The following is a 20434-nucleotide window of genomic DNA, read 5'->3' as shown; positions in this document are numbered from 1 at the left end:
TCACCCCATGCGCAGGACGTGCCCGGGGAGCCACCGACCACCCACCCACCACCCTCCTGCTGGCGCCCGGCACCGCGGCGCTTCCTCTCCCCGGCTATAATTATCCCCGAGCCAGGGAATGGGGTGGGGGGGGGGGGACACCCTAAATCTGCTTCGCCCCGGTTCTGGCGGAGCCCTCGTGGGGTTGGGGCAGGGGAGCGCGGGTGCCGGGCGCCTTGCCCGCGCCTCCGCCGCGCAGGGCTGCCCTTTGTCCCTCTTGGCGTGCTCGGCAGCTCGGCAGCTCTTGGCTTCTCCCTCCTGTTTTGGAAATTCAAAACATTTACAGGGCGGCCCACTCGCGCCCTCCCTGCCACGGAGCGAAGCATTTGGCTGACTCCCCTGCTTTCCTTGGCCGCCGCTCCCTCTTGTTCAAGCTCTGCAGGGCTTTTTCTCCACCCCCACCCCCTTTTTTCTTTTTTTTTTTTTTTTCCTTTTTTTTCTTTTTTTATTTTTTTTTCTTTTTTTCTTTTTTTCTTTTTTTCTTTTTCTTTTTTTTTTTTTTTTCCCTTTCTTTTTTTTTTTTCCCCTCTTTTTATTTTTATTTTTTTCTCCCGTGGTGTAAGCTCACAAAACGACACGCAGGAAAAACCATCCCTGGGGAGGGCAGGATGCGGCCCCACCAGCTTGCCCCGTGCGCTCCGACCTTGCTCCTTGCCGGGAAGGGCACCCCGTGCCGGGCAGCCAGGGCAGCACCAGGCAGCCCCAGCGCTAATGAGCTCTGCCTGAGCAGCAGGATTAATTAGCTCGGGGTGGGGGGAGAGGCCGTGAGCATCCCCTGGTGCGCCCCGGTGCAGCCCTGGCACGGCGCGGTGCCATCGGGGCCATTGCTGGGGGCTCAGGGGTGCTGTGGGGGCCGCATCCTGCACCCCCCCCAGCTGCAGGTTTCCTGCTGCCCTCCCCAAGGAGCAAAAGGAGCCAAAAAGAGCCAAAAAGAGCCACGTTTCTTCCCGAATCAGCGCCGTGGGGCCGAATGGGGAGAGGAAATCCCCGAGCGACCCAGCCACTGGGAAGGCGCAGGAGCTGTGCTGGCTCCTGCCCGCTGCTTTTTCCTCTTTTTCCTCTTTTTTTTTTTTGCACCAAAGCACGTGGAGGGGAGGGATGCTGCGGCGTGTTTGTCCCTGTGGCGTCACCCCCCCCAGGGATGGGAGCTGAGGATGGCACCGGGATGTCCCCCGTGGGGTCTGAAATGGCCCCGATGGGGACGGGGTGGGAGCAGGGTGTGGGTTTTTTGGGGAGGGGGGATGCCGGGGGGGTTGGGCCCCGAGGGGGCGAGCGGGGACGTGGTGTGGAGGCCTGGAAGGTCGCAGGGACGCTGGAGCTCGGAATTAGCCGCTAATTGCGCCGTGCCTAATTACAGGGAGCGAGCAAATCACCGCGGCGCTTCAGAGAGCGCCTGACACGGAGTAACGAGGATAATTAGCAATCAGGCAGGAAGCTGCCATCCCGCACGCCGTCCCCACAAGCCCTGGGGAGCGCCCCCCCCCCCCCCTCCAGCCCCACTACCTCCCTCCCCACTCAGTGCGCTCGGGGGCTTCTGTCCCCACGTCCCCACGTCCCCAAACGGGGCACCTGCCCCCTGAACCCCCCTGAACCCCCCCTGAAACCCCACGGTGACGCAGGGGGTGGCACACAGACGGTGGCTGTGCCCCCCCGAGGAAAAAAAACCCTTTTGGCTCGCCGTTTTTTTTTTTGGGGGGGGGGGCAGCAGCGGCTCGAGGCGCACCGTGCGCTGCGCGGTGCCGGCGCTGCATTAACGCTGCCTGTCGCTAGAGCGCACCAGCAGCATGCTGTGACACCCGCCAGGGCCACCTGCACCCCCCCTCGACACCCTTGGGTGCCCTCCAGCAGCGGGGCAGGATCCGTCCTTCGGTCCCCCGACCCCATTCTGGGTCCTGGTGCCCCCCCCGGATATGCTGGGGGCCCCAAATTTGCTCCCCGTGGCATCACCCGCGGCACTCCGGGATGGCAAGGAGCGTTGTCCTCTGGATTAGCCTCGCCTTGCAGTGCTGTCCCCTCATTTTGGGGACACTTTGCAGCCTTTTGGGGCTGGGCCGTGCTGGGGGGGCTCACACCACAGCCCCCAGCCCCGTGTGTTTTTGGAGGAGCATCCTCAGGGCATCGCCACTCCCGTGGCTTCCAGCCCTCTCCCCGCCCGTGCCAGCAGCTCCGTGCCCCCCTCCCGTCCCCTCCTGCCACCGGGGGTGACATGGGCAGGCTGGGGGCCCCGGGGGGCTCTCACTGGGCACAAAAATATCCAGCCCCAAACGCCCCCCCCCCAAGGCATTTGATGGTTTTTTTGCGGTGGTTTCGCTCCAGCTCCTGCTCTCCCCAGCCCTTCGGGGCCTCCTGCAGAGGTCTCCGCGGGGACAGCGCCTGTCCCCAACCCGGCACCCATGGGGACACCCCCTCTGCCTCCCTCCCAACCTCTCCTGGGGGGGCGTGGGGTGATTTTGGGGGCAGCTCCCCCCCCTTTGGGGCTGCAGGCACCCCAGGGATGGGTGCGGGTGCGGGGAGGGGCAGGACAGAGACCACCCCCAGCAGCCTGTCCTACGTGCACGTCTCCTTGCCTCCTCGACGCCTTTTTTTTTTTTTTTTCCCCTCTTATCCCCCCCCCCTCTTTGAGCAGCTGCTCTCTAATAAGCTGTTAATGATGATACAGTAAGTAGGAGCGGAGAGTCCTGCGGGAGCTGCCACGATTTGTGTAATTGGTCTCGGAGGAGACAAAAGTATCTAATATTTACACGCCGGTATTAGTCCCCGGGGAGTGCTGTCTGGGCTGGCACGGGGGGGGGTTTTAGGGTCGGGTTGTGGGGGTGGGAAGCAGCTCCCAGCCTCAACCTGTCTGCTCCCAGCTGATGGCTCATGGATGGGAATTGCAGGGGGGGGACACCCTGTGCCACGCTGCCGGCCGGGCACGGGGGTTATGGGGGGGCTGGAGGGGTCCCCAGAGCCTGCCCGGGGGTGCTGAGCATCCCCACGGCTCAGCACCCGGCGGGGTTTTGGGGAGCAATGGGGGTTTTTATGGGGCTGCGGGGCGGAGGGAGGGTGCCGCGGCTCGGGGGCGCACGGAGGAGGCAGGAGCAGGGTTTTTTTTCCCCCCGGGGGGGGGATTTGTGGGGCTTTGTGTGGGTTCCATATGGGCCCGGATTAACGGCGACGGGTTCCATATGGGCAGATTAGCCAGGCACGGCCGGGCTGCCGGGGAGGACGGGGAGCCCGTGGCTGTGGGGTGCCCCCACACGGGCAGGTTTGGGGCAGCGCTGGTGTCCCTATTGGAGAGCCACGGGCCTGGCTGGCTGCTGGCAAAGCCGCCTGTGGGGTGGCCTGGGGTGGCCTTGATATTAGGGGAAACTGAGGCACGGAGGGGCTGGGAGCAGCCCCCCTCCAGGCAGCCCCGTGCCCTGCTGGAGTTTGGGGTCAGCGTCCTCACCCCGGTGCCACCGGGGCTTTCCCCCATCCCCTGGGACCTCATAAATGTCACGGCCCCTAAATGTCACAGCCCCTCAATGTCATGTCCCCTACATGTCACATCCCCAAGGCTTCGGGATGCCCAAAATGTGGGGTGGCAGCCGGGTTGGATCCTGCTCCATGGGGGTGCTGAGCGCATTAGGACCAAGCTGGGGCCGCGTCCTTATTCCCCCTGCGCCAAGCAGAGGATGGGGACCCGGGGGGGTGTCCCAGCACCCGCCGCATCCCCGGGGCTCCGCGTTGGAGCCCAGCACCTCGCCGTGGCCCCGCGGCCCTACAGGATTGTGCCCCCCCCTCCTTTCCCAGCCAGATTCCCCCTTTCCCATTGCCGTGGCAACCCCCGGCATGGCAACGCGGAGCCTTCGGCAAGGGGACGTCTCGCATGTGCCCTCCCTGTCCCCAAGGTCCCCAAGGTCCCCAAGGTCCCCGGGGTCCCTGGGGTCCCTCTTGGGGCAAGGAGGGTGCTGGGGCCGCTGGCACGGGTGGCCACGGGGCCGTTTTGGGGGATCTGGTGCCGGATCTGGTGCTGAGCCTGCAGGATGAAGGGCGCAGCGCTGTGCGAGGCGTAACGCCGCGCCCGAGGTTTGTTTGGGGTGGCACCCGCCTCGTCCCATCCCCTTGGATTATTTGGGGGTTGGGGGGGGGACAGCACGCTGAGGAGCACCGTGTGGCTGTCCCACAGCATCCCCATGCCTTGGGGACGTGTGGGTGTCACCTGCCCCGTGCAGGAGCCACGGGGTTTGCAGGGGGTCCCACGGTGGCACCGTGGCAACACTTGTGCCATTTTGGGGACAGCGGGGGGGGCACTTGGGGACGTGGCACCTGGGCGCTTTGCCCCCTTTGCTGCTGGTGACCCTAGTGGCCGTGCATCCACCGCCTCATTTTTGGGGACCCTACCTCAACGCCCCCCCTTCCCTTGGGGACATCCCCTACGCGGGGAGGGCTCCTGCAGCCCCCAGCACCATTGCCACGGGCTCCCCAGCACCCTGGGCACCCGCGGGTCCCCGCTGCCCCCAAAAAGTGGAGGCCGAGCCTCTGCGTCCCCAGCCTCCCCCCGGCCTTTTCCGACACTCCCTAATCCCCGGCGCTGCTGCTGCCACCTCCCCGGTGCCGGGAGCAGCTGCTCCAACATCCCCGCGCTGGGTAAACAGGGACCTCACCGCTGACCCCCCCCCGGCCCCATATCCATGGGGTTAGGAGCGGGGTGGCTCTCTGGGCACGGGGACGAGGCGCAGGTCCCCGTGTGCCCCCCCTTTGCCTTTTTGTCCTCGGTTTTGCCTCGTCCTGTGCGCCCTGCTGGCACCGTGTCCCCCCCCGGTGGTGCGTGCTGGGGGGCTGTTTATTGCCCCCTCCGTGCCCTGCGTGTCTGTTTTTTTTTTTTTTTTGGGGGGGGGGGAGCGTCCCCCCCTCGCCTGCGTCCCTGCCTCCCGCGTTATCTGCTCAATCTGCTAAGCAGGGGAATCGCTGCGGCCGCCATCTGTGAGCCTGCCAATAATGGGATTAACTCCTTCCCCCGGCTGGGGCCGAGCCCGCCTGCGTCTCGGGCAGCCCCTTCCAGCACCCCCTCCTCGCTGGGGATACTGGGGTGATGGCCCCGGGGTCACTGGGCTCCCTGGGGACCCCCCCTCCAGGCTCTGCTCAGTGTCGGGGTGGGCTCTTTTTGGGGGATTTAGGGCTGGGACCCGGCGGTGGCTTTGGCGAGGAGCTGTGGGGCCATCCTGCACCCGGCAGGGCGCCTTTTTGGGGTGTTTTGGGGAGCGGGGGGGGGAAAATAACAGGAAAATCCTTGCAGAGGGTTGTGGGGTTGGACACCGTGCCCTCACACATCTCCATACAGTATCGGCACGGGGGACGCCTCCTGCCTGCCTCAGTTTCCCCTCCTGCCACATCAGCTCCAATTTTTTGGGGAGGGGGCACAGGCTGAGCCCCCCGTCTGCCGGCTCCATGCGTGGCCACGTGCCCCCACCCCGATTCAGGAGGATGCTCCTTGAACCCCCCCCGGGTCCGGGCAGCACCCCAGAGCCGCGGCACGGAGCTGGGACGTGGGGGGGGGGGCTCTGTTGGGACGCCCCCAGCCCCATCCCGCCAGGTTCGGGTCTGGCAGCCCCCGCTAATCCTCTTAGGCTGCACCCGGAGCAGCTGGCGAGGCTGCAGCCAGGACCCAGCCTCCCCTCCCAACAGGTGCCCCCCGGGACCCCCCCCCTCTTGGCCGGGGCTCGGGGTTCTCCCCCCCCCCCCACCCCCTCCCCATGCCGCAGGCAGCCCCCTCCCCGCGCGGCCGGCCCGGGAGCGCTCATTAATTATCTAATCTTCCCTTTATGTTTAATTTACAGCCCCGCGCGGCTCTGGCCATATGCTGCTTTTGTTGTGTCTGGCTCTTTGTTGTGGCAGGCAGCGTTTGCTGCCCAGACCCCCCCCCCGCCAGCCTTTGATCCCCCCCCCCCTCTTTTTATTCCCCCCCCCTCGTCCTCCCCAGCGCCACCCCGCAGCCACCCCAGAGGCACCTTGGCGAGCCCCCCGGGGCGGGGGGGGGCGGGGAGGCGATGCGGGGAGGGGGGGGTAAGTGCCTTTTTGTTGCTTATTAATTTTCCCTGGCCCCCCCTTCGCCCCCTTTCCCCCCCCACACCTCCCTCCCAAGCCCGGCTCTCGCCGGCAGCTCCAGATTTGCCGTGCGCCCGTGCCGCCGCCGCGCCTCCTCCCCGCTCCGCTGCCTCCAGCGGGGCTGCCCGGGGGTCACCGCTCGTCCCCGCGCCCCGCCGGGCTCTGCCACGCAGGTAGGTGCTGTGCAGGCACCCCCCAACCTATTTAGGGGTTTTGGGGGGGCTCCGTGCCCCCCCCTCGCTGAGCATCCGTGCTGGGGATGGAGGGACGCAGCCCCTCCAGGACTTGTTGCGCGCCCACTGATGCACCGGGGGGGCCCCAGCTCCAGGGGGGGTGTAGGGACGTGGGTTCCCGTGCCCACCCCCCTGCTGGGTGCGAGCCCACGGGGGGGGCACGGCGATGGAGCCCCCACGTGTCCCCGCCCCGCTGCGGGCACCCCGCTTGGCAGGGCCCCGCGCAACTCGCTGCGAAGTTTGCAAAGTGCTGCCGGCGCGTCGGGCGATTTTTTTTAATTATTTATCAAAAAAAAAAAAAAAAGGAAAGGAGCAGCAAAATGGTGCTGGGGCACGCGGGCAGGCCCGGCTGCTGCCTCCCAGGGTGCGCCCGCGGTGCTGGGCAGGACAGGGGGGGTTTGGCAGGGCAAGGGGTGGGGGTTTGGGTCTGTTTTTTTGGGGGAAATTGCGCTCGGGAGGCAGGCACAGGGGCTGGGTGTGTTTGGCCGGCTTGCTGGGCAGCGCAAAACCCTTTTTATTTTTATTTTTTGAGGGTGTTTGGGGGGAAACAACTTCCCTCCTGTCCCCTCCGGGCGCTCGGCCAGGCGCGCTCAGCACCGAGGTGGGAGCAGCCGGATCCCCAGGGGATGCTCGAGGCTGGGTGGCCCCGGCAGTGCCAGAGGAAGGATCCTTGGCAGCCCGGGCTGTGCGGGCGGCCCCGCGGCCCCTCGGTGCTGCCTGTGGGTGCCGGCGTGGCCGGGGGGGTGCTGAGCTTGCCAAACCACGGGCTGGCCTCAGCCGCCGGGAGCCAAGCTCCGGGCGCACGCAGGCGGCGCTACGTGAGGTCACCGCGACCGCCGGGGAGGTGGCCCTGCCAGGGGGAGGTGGCCCTGCCAGGGCGAGCTGGCTCCACGCCGGCTCCTCCGTGCTGGGAGCCACGAGGAGGTGACGGGGGCCAGCTCCGGGGGGTGGTGGAGGAGCGTGGTGGGAACAAACCCCCCCTTTCACGGCCGGGGCGCACCGCCACGCCACGGCACGGCACGGAGGGGCCCGGACGCATCCCCAGGGGGTGCGGTGGTGGGATGGGGTCTGGGAGCGGGGTGGGGGCACCCCTGCTGGCTCCCCGTGTCCTGCCCGATCCTGAGCAGCCCCCGTGTCCCTGCTCGCTGTCTCTGCACGCCTGCAGGAGCTGGTTTGCCTCCAGCTGGGCGGCTGGAGCAGAGGAGGGGCTGTGCAGCCGCTCGCGGCAGGTGGCCGCTGGCTCGCAGGGGTCCGTCCCCATCCAAAGCCCCCCCCCGTTTCCCTCAGTCCCTCCCCGCTTGCCAAGCAGGACTCCAGGGCTCCCAGGAAATGGTTTTGCAACGCGTGTTGCAAGCAGCAGACCGGCTCCGGGGCCACCCTCCCACAGGGGGAGTCCTTCCAGCACCCCCTCTGCACACCCCTGGGTGCTGAGGGCGCAGAGGGGGAAACTGAGGCAGCGGGGCAGGAGGCAGCCGGTGCCCAAAATGGGGAGAAAACAGGATTCTTGGCGCTGCCGCTCGCTCTGCCCGCAGGCGAGGGTTGCTCTTTGCCTCTCCGTGCCGGCACCGCCCCAGCCCGAGCCCCGCTCTTCCCCCTTGGGTTCTCGGCGATCCCTCGCGGCGAGGACACCCCGGGACCCGCTGCCACGTCCCCGCGGGGCTCTTTTTGGATCAGCCCCCCCCCCAGGTGCCGGCTGCTTGGTGAAAGGGGCGATTGTTCGCCCCCAGGGGGTGCGGCAGGCTCTGGCGCTGTGTGTGGCCGGGCTGCGGGGCTGGCTTTGGCCCCCTGCCCGTCCCCGTGCCCTTTGCCAGAGGCAGCTGCTTGCGGGCACCGCTTGGCTGCCGGCCCCCCGCCAGCCCTGCAGCCTCGGCCGGATGGCAGGATGCGTGCGGCAGCACCCGGGGCCGCTGCCACGGCTGTCACGAGTTCGCAGCGCCCCGACCCTAAAAGCAGAGAGCCTTGGGGGGAGCTCGGAGGGGCTGCGGCGCGGCCAAAAGTCCCCCTGGGGAGGCACCCGGTGGCTTCATCCCTGCGCGAGCGACGCGTCAGCGCTGAAAGCCCCTGGTTTCCCACCCTGCTTCCCCCTCCCCATGAATTTCGGAGGTTTTGGAGGCGCGGGCATCACCCCCGGGGGGCTCACCGTGCGCCCCGCAGCGTGTAGGGCGGCGAGGTGCCCTGTTCCCTGGCTGCCCACGTGTCCTTCCCCTCCCGGCTCGCTTGCCAGCTAATGGCTCGGCTCCTTCCTACGGCTTTTTAAGCGCCTAATGGTGCACGGGGCTAATGGGGCGGCTCCCTCTGCTCGCCCGTGCCCCCCGGGAGATGGATGGGGCCGGGGCCCTGGCGCTGCCCGAGAGGATGGGGACGAGGACGGGGCCACGCGGGGCCGGGAGCGGGTGCCCGGCCGCCCGCCTCTCCTGCCGCCTGGGCTGCTATTTATCACGGGGTGATCAAAATCTATTTCCAGCGACCTCTTGGAAATGGCCCTCGTAAAAGCAGGCGGCAGCAGGCGCAGGCAGACGGCGGGGAGGGGAAAATCGGCGCTGCTGCTCCTGCTCCCGACCCTGGCGCAGCGCCGGCAGCCGCCCCCATCCCGCAGCTGCCCCTGGGAGCCTCGAGCATCCCTCCCGGGGCTGCAGCATCCCTCTGCGGGCATCCCTCCAGCCAGTCCTGGAGGATCATAGGATCATGACCTGCTGGGTCACCCAGAGCCCCCCGTGCGCCCCTGACCCCTCTGCACCTCCGTGGAGCTGCTGGCAGCCCCGTGCCCCCTCCCCAGCTCGGGACCACGCTGTCCCTCCTCCTCCAGCCCCGTCCCCTCGGTGCTGATAGCCGGGTGCTGATTCAGCCGTTTCCCTCCCACCGCTAATTACTCAGCCCCTTGCAGAGCCCCGGCCATAAATTCTGGGGTGGGAGGGGGGCTGGGAGGCAGGGAGCCTCCTTGGCTCGCTTCCCCGCTGCCCCGAGCAGGGACCTGTAACCCGGTGCCATTCATCGGCACGCTGCGCTGGCCCCCATGCACCCCAGCAGGACCAAACCCCTGAGTTTCCTCCATCCTCCCCACCTGGTTTTTGGGGTGTACCCCCCCCCCAGCATCCCTCCTCCCTGCCCTGTGACCCTCCTGTCCCCGTGTGTCGCTCAGCCCAGCTCTCCCCAAACATTGGGGCACCCTTGGTGACCCTACAAACCCCCTGTGCCCCGGGCACTGCCTGCCTCCAGCATCCTGGGGGGCTGCTGGGGGGGTGCTGGGGGCACCCTGGTGGGGCTGGGGGGGTTGGATTTGCTCTCGGGGCTGGATTTGCTCTCAGGGCTGCATTTAATTGCACCCTGAGCTAAGGGCATCCTGCCCTGCCCATGTGTCCCCCCCCAGGACTTGGTGGCATAGAGAGGGCCCCCGCTGTCCCCACTGGTGTCCCAATTTGCGTCCCAAAACCCCAAAAGCTGTGACTCGTGAGCAGCCCCATTGGGTGGCAATGGCTTCGTGCTGGGCACCCTAATGATGTCCAGCTGGGTGTTTTTGGGGTGCTGGACCCACTCACCCAGGGCCCTCTCATCCCCTGGGATGCCTGGGGTGGTTTCACTGCTGCGCCCTGCCCGGGTGCCGTGGGATTTGGCCTTTTGGGAATGCCCCGAGAACCTGAGCCGCCGTGGGGCGGGTGGGATTTTCCAGGCTGAAAAGCCCCTTTTTGGGCAGCCCGGGCAGGTATTTAGCGGGGCGGGGAGCCCCACGGGGACAGGACGGTGGCCGCAGCCTGCCCGTGGCTCCTGGGCTGGAGGTGGGTGAGCTCGGTGCCGCCGCGTCCCCGCGAGGAGGATGGGGAGCACGGGGACACGGCAGGTCCCGAGGTGGGACCTCCGGGGACAGCTGAGGCTGGGAGGGTCCCTGATCCATCCAGGGCGGGTGAATCTTTCTCACCTGTTTACTCTGGAGCCTAATGATGGCTGGGAGAGCACCTTGGTGGATTTAATAGGGCCGGTGGTGCGCGCGGCCAGCTCAGCATCACATCTCCATGCGGGGCTGGGGTGCCCACGCCTTCCCCTGCCTCAGTTTCCCTGCGAGCAGGGTGATGGGGACATTTCCCAGCCTGGCAGACATCGGAGCTGTGTCCCCATCCTGGGACGGGGACTGGGGATCTGCCCCTGCCTTGGGGTCCCATCCTGCCCGGCCACCCTGGGGTGCGGGGAGCGGGCTCTGTGCACCGGGGGTGCCGGCACCCCTCGTGCCCTGCCACCAAATGGGAGCAGGGGCTCGAGGAAACCCGGGAGCGAGCGGCTGCGCCCTCCCCTTACCTCCCCCTCTCCATCACCTCCCCGCTCGCTCGCTCACAAACGTCTGCTCTCGCCAAAAAAAAAAAAAAAAAAGGGAGAAAAAAAAAAAAAAAAAAAAAGAGAAGTGACAGGGGTCGTCTCAGTGCTTTCCACATGACCTGCCCGGGAACAGAGGACGTCTTTGTTAATCCGCCGAGCTGTCAGTTCAGCCTCTTCACAAAAGGCATAAACCACTTATTGCCGGGCTCACCCCTGACCCCGGATCCGCCTGCGCGGCCTCCATTGTGCCGCCTCGAGGAAGCTGGCAAACAATTTGGGCCGCCGCTCCCCTCCCTCCCCTCCTCTCCTCTCCCCGCCGGCGGCTGCCTCCCGCCCCGCCGGCCGCATCTGCGCGCCCGCCACCCCGCCTGGCAGCTGCTGCGAGGGGACGGGGGCTGCCACAAAGGGGACCCCCCCCAAACGCACACACGCGCGCACACCGGGCTCTCCATCGCGCTTTTAGGGGCTGCCGGAGCAGCTGGCTGCAGTCCCGGGGTGCTGAGCGGGGCTGGGCGCTGCGCCCCTCGCTTCCAACCCCGTAAGGAGGGGGATCAAAGCTCCTTAGGGCCCCCGGTTGGGACAGGTTGGGACGGCGGCTTTCGGGAAAGCTGCTTAGGGCCGGGCACAAATAGCTCTGCCTCCCGTGCCGCTCGGGGTTGGAGAGGGTTGGGGTGATGCCAGCACCCCCTCAACCTCGGGGTGCTCAGCTCTTGGTGCTGAGCCCTTTTTGGGGGCGATATGGGGGTGCTGAGCACGTGCTGGTGCCGCATCCTTCTTCCCAGTACCTGGAGCCCGCTGCGGGGCCGGTGCGCGCGGGAGCAATTAGCCGCAGTCACTCGGGGGCTATATATAACCCAAATTGCTGCCTGCAGCTCGTTAGCGAGCTGTCACGGGCGCTGTGGCTACGGCGGGTGACATCATGTCACCGGGGGGGGGGACACACGGGAGGGGGACAGCAAAGGGATGGGGGTCCTTGGGATGGGGGCACGGCCGTGCCGGGGTTCGGGATGGGGTCAGGGCGGGTTCCTTGGGTGCCACCAGTATGGCACCGGTGTCCCTCTGTCCCCTGTCCCTTCCCGTGCAGGTGGGGATGAGCGTGCCCCCCCCGGGGCACGAATATATTGTGTGGGATCACGCCCCGGCGTCCCGCTGGCGCTGCTGGAGGGCTCGGTGCTAACCACAGCCCCCCCCCGTGACAAATGGGCCCCGGCCGTGCCCACGCGGGCACCGTGCCGTGCTGCAGGCTGCCCGCTGGCACCGCCGTGCCATAAAACGGGGGGGGGAATCGGGGGGGTGCTGGTGATGCTCAGCATCACCCCCTGCATCCCATCGCTGCCGGGGACCACCTGGGTTGGGCACGTCCCCACCTGGGGAGGGGTTAACGTCGCCGGCGTCTCCTTCTGGCGCCTTTTGTTTCTTCTTTTTTTTTTTTTCATTTTCTTTCTTTTTTTTTTTTTTTTTTAATTCCCTTCCCCTTTTTTTAATTACGGGTTAGCGCGGCGGTAATTGCAGGTTCCAACTTTCGGCGAGCAAACACGGCTGGGAAACTTTAAACACGACGCTGGGCGCTCAGCACCGGGCTCCGGTCCCCCCACAGGGTCCCCGGAGAGCGCAGCGGGGCCGTGCCGGCGCTGAGCCGCAGCGGGAGGGGGGCATCTTGAGGCTCAGCCCGCTTTTTGGGGAAAATCCTCGGCTTTTCAGGCCTCAGGAGGAGGAGGGAGGCGGCGACTTCCTGGAGGGAAGAGCAGCTGAAACCGTCTGGCCTAACAAGTGGCTGGGGCTGCGCTGAGGGCGGCGGTAATTGCGCTGGGAGGCTGCCGGCTTGCGGCGATAAAGCCCCAGCGTGAGCTGGAGGGCTCGGCGGCTCCGCCGACAAAGGGAGCCGGGGGGGAGCCTGCTCACTTCAGCCGTAAACACTCCAAATGCCTTTTTATTTTTAGTGCAGCCTCCTCGCACGGCGGCGGCGGCGGTGGCGGCGGGGGGAGGACGGCTGCGGGGATGCGGGGGGCTCGGGGGCGGTTTGTGCCCCGCAAGCCTGGCGCTGCGGCTTGGAGCTGCCTGTGGCACCGCTCCCTCTCCACGCCGAGCCTCCTCCTCCTGCACCCAGCCCTCAGCATCCCCTGCAGGCTCAGGATGAGGCCCCCTCCGCGCCCATGCAGTGCTCGGGCGTCCTTGCTTGCAGGGCTTTGGGTGCAAGGTTTGGTGCCCGGTGCCAAAAGGCACCGCGGGTGCTGCTGCGCCCGTGCCGGGGCTCGCCGAGCTCCGGGGTGGTTGGTGCCAGCCAGATTTTGGGTGCCTGGGGGGGGACCTGGCGGTGCCGGGGAGCCCCGTGGGAGGCTTCACGGCTGCGCCCAGCCACCCGCCCCAGCAGCAGGTGAAGCGCAGGGGAAGTGGAACGGGGAAGCCGCGCTTTCTGGTGTCCCGAAGGCACAGGAAGCGCGCGGCTGCGTCACGGCACGCGGCAAATCGCTCGCCCCACAGCAGCCCTGCGGCGCCACGGCCCTCCTGGGGCTGGGAAGCAGCACGGCTCCGGCATCCCCACGGCACAGCGGCGTGGGCTGCGTGCTGCCCCTGCGCTCACCCCCTTTGCAGTGCTGTTTTTGCAGCGCTGGCCCCCCCGAGCTGTGGTGCGAGCCCTTTGCTTCCCCTCTCCGTCACCACCGTCCCCAGAGCCGTGCGGTGCCGCAGGTATTTGGGCTGGTGACGGGCGCAGGAGGAATGCGCCCTCGGCCAGGGCACGGGGAAGGACGGATGCAGGGATTGCTGCTCCCTGCCCTTGCCTCTCCTTATCCCTTCCCCGAGGCCGTGTTGTGACCCGGCTCCAGGTCTCCCTGTTGTTTGCGGAGAGGTTCTGCGGGCGGAGATCTGGTGGCAGAAGTGGCACGGCGGTGTCGGGGGGAGCTCCCCGTGGGTGCCATCCTCGCCGGCTCCGCTCTGAGGCTTTTCTCCCCACCTTTTATCACCCACAGAATCACCACGACGCCTTCCTCTGTATCCCCTGGGCATGCCTGGCAGGGGCAGGGCTGCAATTGCTCGGTGTCACCTTGGTGTCACCTCTCCATGGACCTGAACCCTGCCTGGGGCCACGACCGGGTCCCCAGCGGGGCTGTCTCAGGCTCTCCTCCTGCCTCAGGGAGGTTTTGCTTCACCCCTCTGCCCACCCGGACCCCCTCACCTCTGCCCAAGCACCTCGGGGTGCTGCTGAGCGGCCGAGCCCCCAAATCAACCCGCTGGCCTCTTAATTGGGAGCGAGACTTTGAGGACACGGCCAGGGAGGAGGCCCCCCTCCGAGAGGGGCTGCTGGGCGGCTTTATCTGGGCGGACAGATCCCTCCTAATTGAGCAGATATTCCATGTTCGCAAACAGATGGCTTCTTTGCATCAATTATTCCTTATCTGGGGAGCCGGGGATGATTTGCTGACAGATAGCGCGGGGTGAAGCCCAAGCGAGGAGGAGGCTCGTGCTCCGCGCCGCCTCTTGCCCGGGGCTCTGGCTGCTCCCTGGGGGGTCCCGGGGGGCGCAGACACCGATAGAGGGGGGGTCCCGGGTGCCTTTTGGGCAGGCAGCACCCGTCCCAAAAGGTGGGTTTGCATCTCGGCATGCCCTGGTAGGAAAGGAGAGGGGCTCGGGGCTCCCCGGGGAGCAGGATGCACCCGTGTCCCCCAAATCCCCCTCCCCACCTCGCCCCGGCTGCTGCTCCCCCGTTGCCCAACGCCGCTGTGACGCATGACCGGGGATGATTAATGTTAATTAATGATTAGTTCCTCTAGGTATCACAGAGTGCCTCAGCCCTTTCCCTTGCCCACAGGTAGGGGATTGCTGCGGCTGCATCCCCGGGGATCCGGGGCTTCGCCTGTTTTTTTTCCCCGGGCACATCTCCCTGGTGCAGGGCAGCACTCGGGGGGCTCCTGGCACCGCTCTCAGCTCTTTCGGGGTGGGGACTGCTCCCTGGGCTCGTCCCCTGCTCGTTTCAAGAGCCTCTTTCTATTAATCCTCAGGAAGGGAAGGAGCATCCCAGGGCAGGCAGTGGCACGGCGCCAGTTGGAGCCAGCGCACGGTGCCACTCGAGGGCTCGCGGGAGGCGTCGGGCGCTGGCGGCTGCGCGGCGCTGCCATATGGATCCCATAAATTAAACCTTTCCAGGAAGCGAGCGGTAAATTTATACGTCTGCTCACATGTGTGGCTCGTTGAGGCTAAGGGCTTCCCAGCAAAATTCATGTGCCATCCATCTCACTTAGGCTCTCCGGGTTTATAGGACTAATCCTGAGAAGAGAAAAAAAAAAAAAAAGACAAAACCAACAACGGGATCGACGTAAAATCCCCTCCACCTGCACCTCTGGTCCCAAAACCGGGTGCTGTGGGGCAGGAGGGGATGTCACCCACCCCGGTGGAGCACCGTGCCCCGTGTCCTGCCGTGCCAGGAGCTGTAGGATTGCTGCCCAGTGTGGATGCAGCACCTCGGGGATGTTTTGCCGGGAGCCACGGGGGTCGCCGGGCGCGAGCAGCAAACCCCGCTCACGGCCCCGGAGCGAGCAAAAAGCAACAGATCTCCTTTTATTTTATTTTATTATTATTTTTTTGAATGTTTATTTTCAGGGCTGCGAAAGCCGCTTTGGCAGGGAGCGAGGGCGCTGGGGGTGTGAAAACCCCGTCCCCACCGTTGGCGGCGCGGTGGCCTCCCCGCAGCCCGCTGCCGCCTCTCCCAGCAGGAAAGGCGAGGGGGAGTTGTTGATCCCGGGTAAACACCGGCCGCTTGAGTAATCGGTAGCAGCCTTCCCGGCCAGCTGCTGCTCGCCGGCAGAGGGGACGCCGGCTTTGATTCATGGCCCCCCCCCGGCCCTCCCTCTGCCCTCCCCCTCGAAGCCTTTTCCTTGTCTCCAGCTGTAGCCCCGCGGCGCGCGGCTCCCCGCGCCGGCCACGTGCATCTGCCGCCAGGAAAACAAAAGCATCCCCTGGCCCCGTGGCCCCCGTGGCCCTCTGCGTCCCCGTGGCCCCGTGGCCGTGCCCCCAGCGCTGAGCCGTGTCCTGCTTTTCTTCCAGGCGGCCCCCCCTTCCCTCGAGACGCCCGTCGCCAAGCCTGCCACCGCCGAGCCCCGGCACCGGCCGCTGGGCACCAAGGAGAGCCCAGGCGCAGCCCCGGATCCCGGCCCCGAGCGCAGCCAGAGGACGGCTTTGGATGCAGAGGGTGCGGACGCCGGAGCTACAAGTAGGTGCTGCGGGGCACGAGGGGGTCCCCGAGCCCCCTCGCCACGAGGAGGTTTTGGGGATGGGGCGCCGAAAGGCACTGAAGTTTTGGGGAGGTGACCCCGGTGCCCTGCCCGCCGTCTCCAGGGCCGTGAGTCAGGCCACGGGCGCCGCGGGGAGCCGCAGCGTTGGGCAGGCCCCGTTGGGGGCCGAGCTGGGGGGAAGAGGGAGAAGCCCAGGGGTTGGGCCGGGCCGCAGCTCCCAGGACTCGGCCGCCTCGTCCATCAGGAGCGGCAGCATTTTTGGGAGAGGCATCACAGCACGCCTGCTTCCCGCCTGCCGCCTCCCAGGACTGGCTGGTTTGCCAGCCCTTCCCGGCAGGCGCGCCGTGCCGTGCCGTGCCGTGCTGTGCCACACCGTGCCGTGCCACACCGTGCCGTGCCACACCGTGCCGTGCCACACCGTGCCGTGCCGTGCCAGGCTGCTTTGATCCAGCAGCAGCTGCCAATGCCAGCTCCTGGCGCTGCGCTGGGGACAGCCGGGCACCGCAAGGTGCAGCGGGCAGGGAGCCAAGGCAGGCAGTGCCACCCCCCCGGGGCGCACGGGAGGGTTTTGTGCCCCCCTCCGGCCCCCAAGAAGGGCAGGGCTGGGCGCTGGGGCGCCGTGGGCAGACTCAGCCGTGCGGCAGCCCGTGCGCTGCGTCCCCGAGGGAGGGGGGGGACCGAGGGGAGAGGGGGGGGCAGGCTGCATTTGCAAGCTGCTCACAGCCCGGTGCGCAGGCAGGCTGGGAGCTGTGGCCTGGAACGGGCCTGCCGGAGTCAGCGCTGGATTTATTACCCTGCCAGTGGCTGCCGGGCAAAGGTGACAGTGACTAATGGCTTGTTACACGCCTGCCACATCTCATCTGCGCGCCGCGGCCGGGTGCTGGCGTTCCCAGCCCCGGGCTCGGCGTGTGGGCAGCCTGCGCCCGCCCTGCCTGCCCCTCGGGGACGGGGGCGAGCCGCCCCCCTCGTGTCCCCCAGGCAGCTCGGAGCGGGTGCCGGTGACATCTGGGCACGGGAATCCTCAGGCAGCCGTGGCTGAGCCGCCGGCACCGCGTCCCCTGAGGCTGGCGCAGCTTTGGGGACCCTGGGGTGTCCCCAAGGTGCCACCGCCGTGTCCCCAGGCGGCCCAGCCGGCCAGATGCTGGCACAACCCGGAGCTTGCCGGGGAGGGGCCGGCTGGCCTCGTGTGACACCCGGGGCTTTCCAGCACCGATGAAACTCCTTTGTGGTTGCAAAAGCAGAGCCACACTTGTCACCTCTGTCAGCGCCGCCGTCCCCTCCCGCTGCCACCGGCAAAGAGCGCAGAGCCCAGGCCTTCAGCCCCATGCAGGTGCAAGTGACAGCCCCCCGGGGACGTGGGACCTGCTCTGCCACGGCCACCCACTCCTCTCTTTGTGTCCCCTTTGCCCCCTTCCCCTTCCAGCTCTTCCCTGTGTGGTTTTGGGGTGGAAAGCTGCTTTTTGCCCAGTCATGGAGGCGGCTAGAGGGGGCTCGGTCGGGTGCTGGGCCCAGGATGGGGCTTGCTCTGTGCCGGCTGAGGTTTGGGTGAATCGGGCTGCCAGACTTTAACGAGCCTGAAATCATTTCGTTATTGCTTTGGAACACGATTTCCAGCGGGCGCTCACTTGGCCAGGTACAGGCGGGGTTTTTGGGGAGCCAGCTCCTCTTGTCACCGGGATTTTTCAGCACTGTGATCCTGGAGGCTTCTCGGGGAGATGCTGGGGGGTTTCTTGCCTTTATTATTATTATTATTATTATTATTATTATTATTTTGGAATATACACACCCCATATTTCATCGTTGGAACCGGCCAAAGCTCCAGCACTAGTTTTGGAAAGCCGGCTCGCGGAGGCACCCCAGCGTGGCACATTTCAGCCTCAGGAATTTGGGTTCGGGTCTGGCAGAGTCTGGAGAGCTGGGAAAGGGGGGGCTGACAACGGGAAATGCTGAGGGGGCTCGGGCATCGCCTCCATCCAGGCCAGCTCCAGGTGCAGGCGTGCGGCACCGTGCGCGGGGACGTGTGTGTGCGTGAGCGTGGAGATGCTGACAAAGCCATAAACCCATTCACTAGGAAAATTAAAAAAAATTAACAGGCATTGGCTCGCTCTAGATTAGTAAAGGCAGCGAGATAAAAGTGGCTCTTTATACCTTGTGAGAATTGCTGATAAGGGCATTTGTTCCTCCGGATCCTGGAGAAAGAATGCCATGAAAATTTAAAATAGAATGGGGAAAAAAAAGGAGGGGGGGGGGGGAGGAATGGTGGGGCTGGGGGAGGTGGGGGCGTCACGGGCAGGGTGGGCACCATGGGCAGGGGGGCACCATGGGCAGGGGGTGCTGTGGTTTTGGAGGGGTTGTGGCTGGATGCTGCCCTCCAGCCCCTCTTTTAGGGTTTGGGGGCACTCGGGCTGGGTGCACAGCAGCCCGGCTCAGCCCCCCCAGTATTTCAGGGGTTGTTTTTCCCCGCTGTGAAGCCGCCCCTGCTGTGGTCTCCGCATCTCGTCCCGGAGAGCTGCAAGTTCATGGCTGGCAGCGCTGGGCCCAAATTCCTCTCCGGAGCCTCGCGGGCTGCCCCGCACGCCGGACAGGCTCGGCAGGACCTCGACCTTCCCCGAGGACTCGTGCTGCCTGTTAAGGACCGGCGGTTTCCCTCGCTGGCCACGCAGCTCATTTTTGGGGGCTCTCCAAGCCCCTCGGTCACCAGCGTGCAGGCAGAGCCCCGTGGAGTTGTGGTTGGGGTGGCACGGGGGTGACCACCGCCTTCCCATCCCCAGGGAGGGTGCTGGCTGCTGGGTCCCCCTTCCTGTGCCCTGTGCAAGGGGTTTTTGGGGTGCACGGAGGGGACTGGGTGCCAGCATCCTCACAAACAGCACCCCGAGGTGGTGCCAGCCCCGCGGCCCCCCTGTGGGGTCTGCGTTGGTGCCAGCCCTGCGTGCGTGGGGTGGCACCTCCGTGGGGTCCTCCCCGACCAGGAGGGGATCCCACCCGTGCCCTGGGCTTGGATGGAGGTCCCAGCATGTAGGGAGGGGGGGGGAAGACCCCATTTGGGGTGGGGGTGGAGGCCGTGGCCCCGCTGCCCCTATCCTTTGTCCCCCCCTCCCCACTGATGCTGGGTATGGGGTCAGCACCCAGCTCCTCACCCCACGCAAACCAACGGCTGCCCCCCATTTCCCCCCAACCCCCCCATCCCCATTTCCCCACTCTGCCATCATACAGCCCCCCCTTGGCACCCCAATCCCCTTGGGGAGGTGAGGGGGGGGGGTCCCTCAATCCCCTTGGAGAGGTCCCTCCCCATCCCCACCTCCCCCCAAAACCCCCCAGCTTTTCCAAGGGGGGCGCGGGGGGGGGTTGACCCCAGCTCCCCTCGGGTCCTCCCCCCTCGGGAAGGTGCCAGCCGGGGCCGCCCCCCCGCGGGGCGCTGCCCTGCCCGGCCCGGCCCCCGGTGAGTCACGCTCCAGCCGTGCGCTCCCGGGGCGGCGGGCGGGCGCCGAGGGAAGCAGGAAGCGGCGGGGGAAGGCACGGCACGGCTCGGCTCGGCACGGCTCGGCACGGCTCCTCTCCGCTCCCTTTCGCCCTGCCGGGCCCCGCTCCGGCGCCTCCCGGTCCCCCCCCGTCCCCTCCCCATCCCTCTGCGCGCAGCGCTCCGTGCCCATCCATGGACGAGCGCGGCCCCCGGTGGACGGCGCGGCCGCTGGGTGAGTGCTGCGCCCCCGTGCGCCCCCCCCCGGGACCCCCCCGGGTGCCCCCGAGCTCTGTTGCCCCCTCCCCGCGGTCCGTTTTACGCCCCCCGACCCCTTCACCCCATAAGAGCACTGGGGTGGGGTGGGTGCCCCCGGCCTCTCCGAGCCCCCCCTCTCCAAGCAGGAGGGGTGCTGGGGGGGGGCAAGGTGTGGGGGTGACAATTGGGGGGTGCCCCCCCTCGGTGACCCGCCTGCTGCGCCCCCAGGGGGGCGCACGGGGTCGTGGCACCCGGTGGGTGCTGCCTGGCTCTTGGTGGGTCACCGGGTCCTTGTGGGGGGGGGCAAGGGGATTTTTGTCCCCAAGGTGAGGACGCAAGAGGCCACCCCCGCTGCGCCGGTGTCAGGGTGCTGGGGTTACCCTGGGGGTGCCACCAGCCTCTGGCAGTGACCTTGGCACGGCTCCGTGCCCTGCTCTTGGCACTCTCCCCCCCTCGTTGTAGGGCTGGGCCTCGGTTTCCCCACGGGGCAGCGGGCAGCCCGTGCCTTACCGCCGTCCCCAAACGTCCCCGGCCACCTCCGGGAGCCTTTTTCTGCCCTCTCCGTGCCGGGGGGGGAGCCCGGCTAATGTGCGCCGCGTCGCCCTTTCCGCGGGGTGAGGTCACGGCCTCCCAGTCTCGCCCATCTCCCGGGCTAATCGTCTCCCGGCGTGTTTATCTGCTCGGCTCCAGCCTCGCTCTTCCAGCCCTGCCTTGCCCTTCGCCCCGGGGCCCGGCGGGTCGCCTCGCTGGCTCCCTAATAACCTGGGCGCTTCGGCACCTGGGTGCCCTGCCCCGTCCCCGCTCCTGCTTTGCATGGCGAGGCCGCGGTGGGTGCCAGCACCCGA

General features: G+C 67.0%; 1 protein-coding gene across 5 annotated transcripts in view; it reads left to right on the top strand.

Annotated features, from left to right (window-relative positions):
• Positions 1-20434, top strand: part of GSE1 (Gse1 coiled-coil protein) — a gene marked incomplete at its 5' end in the record, with an annotated part of 94379 nt that overhangs the window by 15110 nt on the left and 58835 nt on the right. For 3 of the 5 annotated variants that reach the window (XM_082770251.1, XM_082770252.1, XM_082770253.1), the window contains one exon: positions 15687-15852. The exons of 1 other annotated variant lie outside the window; for it this stretch is intronic. In XM_082770251.1, the coding sequence (XP_082626377.1) occupies positions 15687-15852 (166 nt within the window). Of the gene's footprint in view, positions 1-15686; positions 15853-19380; positions 19567-20434 lie in introns of those variants that run through there. One more of the 5 variants, XM_082770254.1, reaches the window with a different exon arrangement.

Source organism: Aythya marila (assembly GCF_965140915.1).
Source record: "Aythya marila genome assembly, chromosome: 12".
NCBI classification, from domain to species: domain Eukaryota; kingdom Metazoa; phylum Chordata; class Aves; order Anseriformes; family Anatidae; genus Aythya; species Aythya marila.
Note: the sequence above shows the minus strand (reverse complement) of the source record. Positions and strands in the feature narration are given on the sequence as shown.